Here is a 9,584-nt window from a genome sequence, read left to right as displayed (position 1 = left end):
CCATGCTGGTTGTGTACCTTGAATTCTAAATAAATCACTGACAGTCTCAACAGCAAAGCATCCCCACACCATCACACCTCCTCCATGCTTGACGTTGGGAACCACACATGCGGAGATCATCCATTTACTTACTCTGCGTCTCACAAAGATACAGCAGTTGGAAGATAAAATCTCAAATTTGGACTCATCAGACCAAAGTACAGATTTCCACCAGTCTAATGTCCATTGCTCGTGTTTCTTGGCCTAAGCAAGTCTCTTCTTCTTATTGGTGAACTTTAGTAGTGTTTTTTTGCAGCAATTCGACCATGAAGGCCTGATTCACGTAGTCTCCTCTGAACAGTTGATGTTGAGATGTGTCTGTTACTTGAACTCCGTGAAGCATTTATTTTTGGGCGGCAATCTGAGGTGCAGTTAACTCTAATGAACTTATCCTCTGCAGCAGAGGTAACTCTGGGTCTTCCTTTCCTGTGGCGGTCCTCATGAGAACCTGTTTCATCATAGTTCTTGAAATTTTCCAGATTGACTGACCTTTATGTCTTAAAGTAATGATGGACTGTCATTTCTCTTTGCTTATTTGAGCTGTTCTTGCCATAATATGGACTTGGTCTTTTACAAAATTGGGCTATCTTCTGTATACCACAACTATCTTGTCAAAACACAACTGATTGGCTCAAACACATTAAGGAGGAAATAAATTCCACAAATTAACTTTTAACAAGGCACACCTGTTAAATGAAATGCATTCCAGGTGACTATCTAATGAAGCTGGTTGAGAGAATGCCAAGAGTGTGCAAAGCTGTCATCAAGACAAAGGGTGGCTACTTTGAAGAATCTCAAATATAAAATATATTTTGATTTGTTTAACACTTTTTTTGGTTTCTACATGATTCCATATGCGCTTTTCATAGTTTTGATGTCTTCACTATTATTATACAATGTAGAAAATAGTAAACGTAAAGAAAAACCCTTGAATGAGTAGGTGTGTTCAAACTTTTGACTTGCACTGTATATATTGTTTTCAAATTCTAATAATTTTTTCAAATGTATTTGTAGCTCCTATGTAGCTGTGGTCCTGCATGTACTCTGTGTTTAATAGCAAAGTGTCACTTGCCACATCGGCAGTGACAATTTGCTTCTTGAAAGTCCAATATCTTGAAAAATTGACTGCTCCGATATGCAAACTGTATCAACAATGAACTGAAAATACCAAAACATTTTTCTTTTAATAGGCACTTACATTAGCCATTTTAGAAATGTAACCTTTCCCAATGATGCAGAGTAATGTTTTTAATAAAAAACGTGTTTTTATTACGTTGAACATTAGCTTTTTATGACAGAATGTTAAAATTAGGTTAAATAACGTTGTTGTTTTTAAAAATCAAGTTTCACTACTCAAATGCACCTAATGTCCGACTGTAAAAACGGGCTGTTCACTCTGCTTCTGTCCGGCAAACCGTACTAGAGCACCCGCTCTCTCACCAACAAGGTCCGAGACAGCTTCTACCCCAGCCCGTAAGACTGCTAAATAGTTAATTATCTGCATTGTACCGTATCTTGCACTAACTGACTCTATATACACACTTCCTCACACACACTACGCCGACACTCTCACACAAACCCCCACACATCCACATCCAGTACACATTCACATACACACACACACTTTCACACTCATATACTTCTGCTACTCTGTTCTTTATTCTTACTCTTATTATTATCTATCCTGATGCCAGTCACTTTACCCTGCCTTTATGTGGACTAAATATCTACCTCAAATACCTCGCTCCCCTGCACCTTGAACTGGTACTAGTACTCCCTGTATATAGCTCCATTCTTGTGTATTTTATTCCTCTTGTGTTAATATTTAAATGTTGTATTATTGTTTTGTTTGTTTTTTTACTTTGCAACGTTGGCAAAGGCTCATAAGCAAGCATTTCACATAAAAATCTACACACGTTGTATTTGGCGCATGTGACAAATATCACTGTATTTTATTTTATTTGATAAAATGACAATGCTCATAATTTCGTATGAACAACGAGTATTTTCTTAATAGTGAATTATGTATTTATTTAATTGGATTATTCAAGCCTATGTTTGGCCGTGGTAGGCCTGTAGATCCCTAAATTCTCTTTTCCCTCAATTATCTTCTCTGAGTGACTTTTAGAAAAAAGCCAATCAAAGACCAAAGGCCTGAGTAGAAATGTCTCCTGATGACGAAATCAAGACCTACGTGAAAATGTGAGTGCTTCTACATTTCTGAGAGGGTATCCATCGCATTCATCCGCGCGGATGTGGGCGCAATGATTGAGTATGGAAAGGGCACGCGCGCGGGTGAGAGGGGAACCCTGAAAAGATCCAACATGGCCCGTGTAATCAAATCTCACGCGTGGGTAAATAACAAAATAAAACAGACACAAAACACTTCCAAACCCAGCAAATAAAGTGACTTGGGTAATAAAGTCATTATTCTCAACTATTCATTGTAAACTTTGATTGCAGACACCCTTGTCAATCAATCTTTACCATGGCCTACATTCTAAATCTTAAAGTGTGATAGGGCCTACAAGCATCAGCACTATTGTCACGTGCAGAAAAGATAGTTGATGGACAGAAATCTGTGCGAGAAAGCAATCAGCCTCTGAAATGTCACGCGCTTGAGTCCAGTAAATTGCCCGAGGGCGTCAAGGATTGGACATGAAACAACTGACTGTTGGTGGCTGAAAATATTTAATCCGTTCTGACCATACTATTGGACAATTCACTCATACAAAGTGTAATATACAGTACATCGCACGAATACACATTTCACTGCTTGTTTTTATCATGCATGGTTAATAGGCTATAATCTACTGTTTTGGCTGTTGCATCTAATCACAGTAAAAAAAAAAACATGGCCCGCTGCGTTAATTGTGATAGGTGGAGGTACATGACGTCTAGCCTATACTTACAGTAGGCAAATATGTATATTTTAATGAATGCATTTCCGACCACATAGGCCCTGCGCTCAACGTTTCTTTCCAAATATGCTTTCAACAATAATATGACTTTTTTATTGCCTTTTTTGAACATGTTGCAGTGTTAACCATGATTTTAACGCTATACCGATGGCTTTAATGCGTTATTATTATGCTAATTAATGCATACCATGAAGCTGGCGCTTTTATCCAAAGCGACTTTTCATGCGTGCAGGCTATTTTTGGGGGGCCCCAGGAATCGAACTCACACCACAACCCTGGCGTTGCAAGCACCATGCCCTACCAACTGAGCCAAATAGGACTATTGAATTCCTATTATTAGCAAGGCTATATTTCAGAATTCACAAATCGGACAAATGATATAATAATATAACAAATAGTCTAGGCCTATATTATTATTATTACTATTATCATTATTAATAATGATAATAATAGTAGTAGTAGTAGAATAGACAGTGGTAGTAGTAGTAGTAGTAGTATTAGTAGACCTATAACTTATAACTTATTCACATAGACCCCCCCCCCCTTATTTAACTAGGCAAGTCAGTTATTTACAATGACGGCCTACAATAACCTAGCAGCCTATAATTACAGGCCTATAACAAACTCCTCAGGCACACTCTTTAGGCTAGCCTTACAATTATTTAATTAAGCCTAGTATAAATGTGAAATCAAACTGGATGGTGAACCTGACACTATTTTTCCAAATAGTATAGGCCTACTGCAAATACTTTACCTATGAGACAGATCCATATTTGTACATCATGACAGCAAAGCAGTGAGGAGGTGAAATATTTTCCCCCGCGCGCTATGAAGGCTAGCCCTTTGCGCCTGAGTTATAGCGCAGAGGATATTGCACGGCTAAAGGGGGTGATGATGTCTCTCTGCCCGGAAGTATTATCAGCCTGATATACTGCTTGCACAATAGCCTTTATAAAACATAGGGCATATCTACACTCACGTGCACGCACGAACGCAAAGGCAGGCTGCTGCACACGTTTACGCACAGCCATAGCCATTGCACATGTCGACTTCTTATATCGAAAATTAGGCAACAAGTAAAACCTTTTTTTTCTCGATAGGTTACCTTACATATCATAACTGCAAGCAAATTATCCTGCATTTTACAAAAGTTAATTCAATCTGAACGATATTGAGCCTAGGCCAATATTTTTTTTTCATGCGTCCATTATGTGGTAGCCAAATAAGCTAGCCGAACGAAAAATATTATACAAAAAAAAAATGTATTTTAATTGCTGACTTAAACGAAAGTCTGGAAGCATTAAGTATTCCAATTCGACTCCTCCCCCGGCCATGCCCTCTAATTACCGCTGCTCAGCTCGTGTTAAATCCTGCACGGGACCATATATACCCAAAGAGTGAGAGGGAGAGAAAGCGAGAGGGAGAGAAAGTGAGCGGGAGAACGAGTGGGGGAGAAAGAGATCAATTGTTAGTCGTGGCCAATTGCGACTGTTTTGTTGGGCATCACTGTCCACGGGATGGTTTCATGTTGTGGCTCGTGCGTCACCCCGGAACCGTGGAAAGGAGAAGTGGGACTGTAACTGGACTCAAAGTCTCCCTACCCTGCGGCAAAGCGACCAAGATGCGGTTGCAGAAGCACCTGTGATCGGATTTCCCACAACTTTTAATTTAGGCATAATTATTTTGAAGTATAACCAGAGCATAAACAACTCTCCGAAGTGTCACCTGATAAGCTACTATGACCTCCAAAGAGCCCACGGTTATGGAGGACCGGAGACGCAGTGCGCTGAACCAGCTCCCGCAGCCGGCCAACTCCAGCAAGCCCCTGACGCCGTTCAGTATAGAGGACATCCTGAACAAGCCCTCGGTGAAGAGAAGTTACTCCAGCTGCGGGACGGCGCACATGCTCTCCTGCAGCGAGAAGCTGTCCTCTTCGGGTCACAGTCTGTGCAGCCGTGCCTTTTTCACCCAAACCTCCCCACTCTGCGCTCTGGAGGAGCTAGCCAGCAAAACCTTCAAAGGCCTCGAAGTCAGTGTTCTTCAAGCGGCAGAGGGTACGTCTGAACAGTCACTTCTTTGTTTATCATATGCAGTTATTAGGTACAGACTGTGTAGCCTAGGGTGATTCAGCTTAAGGTCTACAAATGCAACTGACGAAATAGATCATGTAAGGTCTCTATGTGTGTGTGTGTGTGCTTGCAGTGGGTCTGTGCACAGACATATTTCTTTCAGAATTTGAAAATTTAATTAAAGCACAATGCATGTTTTTGCATAACGAGCCAGGCCAAAACGCTTACAACTGTGAAGGAATTTGAAAATACATATGTGTATCGAATTGGTTATTTTTATGTGAACAAAAATATATTAGAGCTGAATAGTTCCACCATGTAAACACGAATATTAAGCGTATGCAAAATACTAATCCACATAATATTCATAACTAATGCAATATTTAGTTTAAGATTATTTTCATTAGACCTATTGTATCACTTTATTGTCGTCTGTTATTAATTAGCCTATCCGTAGCCTAGCCTATTGGCGATATTGTTGTTGTTATTGTTGTTGGTGGTGGTTTTAGATGAGACATACATACACAGGCCTGTTATTAGTCTAGCGGTTATTTCTGTAAGGTTTCTTGGAGCGACATTATGCCTGGTGATTCACTAAATGCCTATAGGCTAATATTCTTATTCTCTAAATATCATTTCACAGGGCGAGACGGCACGACACTATTCGGTTCGCGGAATAACCCCAAAAAGCGCCGGAAGTCTCGCACGGCCTTCACCAACCACCAGATCTACGAGTTGGAGAAGCGATTCTTGTACCAGAAGTATCTGAGTCCAGCTGACCGTGACCAGATAGCACAGCAGCTCGGCCTCACCAATGCACAGGTCATCACCTGGTTCCAAAACCGGCGCGCTAAACTCAAACGCGACCTGGAGGAGATGAAGGCGGACGTGGAGTCGGCCAAAGCCGTGGGCACAGTGTCTTTCGAGAAAATGGCCAAACTAGCCGAGCTGGAGAAATGCGCAGCTAACGGCGCGCTGGGCCCTAACAGAGCCGAGTCACCTTCGCTATTGAACCATGAGCATGACACATCTAACAAACTATTATTGTCCTTGCCTTCATCGCCATATACAGACCATGCTAGCAGTAAGGGCTGCTCCGACGATGAGGAGATTGACGTGGATGACTGAGGATTTTACCTTTGTATCTATCTCCCTCTTACCACGACGAAAGTTTGAAGTGCCATTAATGCACCACATGTACTCATGAGGCTTTTATGAAGAACACTCAGCATCGCATGGACTGTGTCGTCTGCAACGACAGACGCAGGCAGCTGTTGTATTCATCCATTAATTTAACCAACGTGGAATAGTTTAAAGAAAAGCAATATGTACACTTAACCTATCCACACACACACACACACACACACACACACACACACACACACACACACACACACACACACACACACACACACACACACACACACACAGGCAGTCTTACCACTACGGGCTAATAACACTAGCTAGTAACTCAATCTATGAATTATTTGAATGCATGTTTTATTTTAAACGACTGTAATGGTTTGAATATTATAGGGACATTCATATTGAAATACACAAAACATACTGTATGTTAGGCTGTGTGTGCGTGTTATAACTAGGCCTACATATGTCAAACGTTTGATAACGATGGGAATACATTTCCTAAAATAATAATCAAAGATACATCATATTTCACCTGGTTGCTTGCAATATCAGTCACATTTTAATATATTTATAATGGTTTGTATACCTGTAAGTGCCTTTTAATGCCAGAACACCATTTACAACCTAATGTAGGCATATGAAGTGTAATGTATTCCAAAATAAAACATTTCGTTTCTCACTATTCCCATTCATTTTATTGAAGAACAGGCCTAAATAGCATGAAATGCTTTTGGGACCATTGTTAGTTTAATTCCAGCTCTTATTGCAATCAGCATTCTATATTATAATGACATATTTTAGTTGTTTCCAAATATTTGCTCACATTTCGATCCAATATTAAATTAACATGCACCTCGAGGCAAAATATCATTTTTCTTTCACATTGAAAATACATTGAACACATTGAAAACCTGCTTTCTGACCCGGCAAAGTGTGTTTTCATTTCCTCAATAGAATTGATGTGAGAAACGCCAATCTGGAGCACAGAGAGGCCATAAAGGAGGCACAAAAACGTCGAGTTCTGGGCCAGCTTCTCCAGGCTGATTGTGAGTTTTTCACTCACTCTCTGCGTAGAAGCGTGAAACCGGCGGACAAATGAGTACTGCTCCCCGGTGTGACAGCGGCAATGGGGCAAGGGCGAACTCCAGCCGCGCGCAATACGGAGACAAGCGTGTCTCATTCCACATAAAAGGACACAAACGATAGGAGGCCATATGGTTTCTGAGGTTTCCTCACAATTCCAGTCAATTTGATGGATTGATTAAACCCTCCTTTTTTTGCTACAAAGGCTGTAATGCATACATAGTTCCTCTGAGGGCATCTGGGCTCATCATAGCTATCACTGTCGATCCTTTTTTTACTCGCGCGTCTTTAACAAGTCTATGCATCACAATTGAAGTCTCATTCTGGAGAGGGGTCTGGTCTGTGCTTTGTGTTTGTGTGAGGAGCTAGAAATAATACGTTTGGCTTTTTGGGCGATAGATCTTCCAGCAGTTCATCTTGTGGCCTGGGTGTTTTTCATGCTAAGTAGGGAAGTCCCATGTTTAAACGGTGACATTTGTGCGATTGGTAGAGAGCTTTGTTTTCGTTTTGTGTTCTTCTGTTAGCTACCTACGTTTTTTCTTTGTCTATGACCTTTTTTTATGAAGTTGAGAGCCTAATAATGTGAACCCAAGATGTTAATAATTTATTATGGAGTTAGATTTAATATAGATACATAACGCACTAGGCCTAATAGAAAACTCGCCTTTGAAGTTGAGGATCGAGGATAATTCTTCAACCAATTTTATTACAAACTATTATCTAGGCTGCCTACTAGAAATGTATTGTTTTCAGTTAGGCCTAGTTTAATGAAAACCCCATTGCATTCAATCCACATAATGATTCGTCATAATAATAATAATACTTATCATCATTATTATTATTTTTAATCATTATTATTAGTAGTAGTAGTAATTGTAGTAGTAGTAATTGTAGTAGTAGTAGTAGTAGTACTTGTAGTAGTAGTAGTAGTAGTAGTAGTAGTAGTAGTAGTAGTAATTGTAGTAGTAGTAGTAGGCCTAGTAGTAGTAGGCCTAGTAGTAGCAGTAATAGTAGAAATCAAATTATAGGAGGAAGTATTAGTATTGAAATGAGTATTTTCTTTGTTAATATTAGCCTACAATTTGTTTATTATTATCATCATTAATTTATTTCTACCGTGTATATTGTTGTTAGTAACCTAGTTTATTATTATTCAATTATATTATTAGGCCTGTTAGCAACACTATTTTGATAATGTCATTATAATTAGGCTATGTTATTGTTGTTATTATTAAATTATTCTTGTTGTCATTATTTGGGCTGTGTTATAAATACTCTCCCTAATTTGTTCCATTTAGTGCTATTTGTATTGGTTGGAAAGTTTGGAAGTTAAAGCAGGCTGCCTTCCCTGCCAAAAAAATGTTCGCTGCTCAAGATGTCTGGCAGAATAGGCTCGAGGCTGCGTTATAGACCTATGACTCGCACACAGAGGGTAAGCCAACTTTTGTCCCATCCCTGAGGCTGAATTAAACTGCGAAAGTCCTACGTTTATGTCAGGTAAATACCTGATTATTTTTTATTAAATAATACAAAATCAAATTATAAAAAAACAACATCGAATTAAAGGGATACTTCGGGATTTTGGCAATGCCATTTGTCTACTTCCCCAGAGTCAGATGAACTCGTGGATACCATATTTATGTCTTTTCCTGCAGTTTGAAGGAAGTTTCTAACGAGCAGTAGAGCGGTAGAGCACAATGACTAGAAGTCTATGACTATGGGCATCTACTAGCATGCTAGCAGATACTCATCGACTTCCAGGCATTGCGCTAACGCTAGTTAGCATTGGCTTGCGAAACTACCTAACTTATTTTAAACTGGACACAGAGATATACAAATGGTATCCATGAGTTCATCTGACTCTGGGGAAGTAGATAAAAGGCCTCATTGCCCAAATCCCAAAGTATCCCTTGAACAATTGCAGGCCTTAATTAGCCAATGGATGCATGTGTGGACAATGTTGATTCTCTTACGGTTATCAATATTGTACGCTGCTCTATTCATTTCTCGCAGCAACATTTATATTTTGATTGGTTGTGTTGGGTAAAATTTAGGTCGAGGATTTGTTTTTGCATTTTTTTTTCAACGTTACTTGACGTGAAATAATTTTCACCGCAGAACATATCCTAGAACAGAGAAGCTTCATGTGTTTTTAATAAAGTGTACTTTAGATATATTGCTTCCGCATGGTTTCTGATGTGGATGTCTTTAATGCAGGGTCAAACAGTGACCAGTACAAAGTGTGCTATTCCAGTGAGGCACGTGCTGGTCTCTGTTCCTTATTTTATGTGTTGTCCAACGGCAAAGACAAGTGCAATCCCCAATA

The 9,584-nt window shown here is 39.6% G+C and overlaps 1 protein-coding gene across 1 annotated transcript; it reads left to right on the top strand.

The window, feature by feature from the left end:
- Window positions 1–4,521: 4,521 nt before the first annotated feature.
- LOC112250904 (transcription factor LBX1-like) lies at window positions 4,522–6,337 on the top strand. Its single transcript, XM_024421486.2, has 2 exons — window positions 4,522–5,014; window positions 5,673–6,337. The coding sequence occupies exons 1-2, from the start codon at window positions 4,699–4,701 to the stop codon at window positions 6,155–6,157; spliced, it is 801 nt and encodes a 266-aa protein (XP_024277254.2). The 5' UTR covers window positions 4,522–4,698; the 3' UTR covers window positions 6,158–6,337.
- The last annotated feature ends 3,247 nt before the right edge of the window (window positions 6,338–9,584 follow it).

Source organism: Oncorhynchus tshawytscha, linkage group LG01, assembly GCF_018296145.1.
Source record: "Oncorhynchus tshawytscha isolate Ot180627B linkage group LG01, Otsh_v2.0, whole genome shotgun sequence".
NCBI classification, from domain to species: Eukaryota; Metazoa; Chordata; class Actinopteri; order Salmoniformes; family Salmonidae; genus Oncorhynchus; species Oncorhynchus tshawytscha.
This window is presented reverse-complemented; position numbering and strand designations above follow the sequence as displayed.

Bases quoted from the DNA above. Each gene is read 5' to 3' on its own strand.
- LOC112250904 (XM_024421486.2), top strand. From the start codon at position 4,699: ATGACCTCCAAAGAGCCCACGGTTATGGAGGACCGGAGACGCAGTGCG. The intron at 5,015-5,672 runs GTACGTCTGAAC...ATCATTTCACAG, and splicing joins TGTTCTTCAAGCGGCAGAGG to GGCGAGACGGCACGACACTA.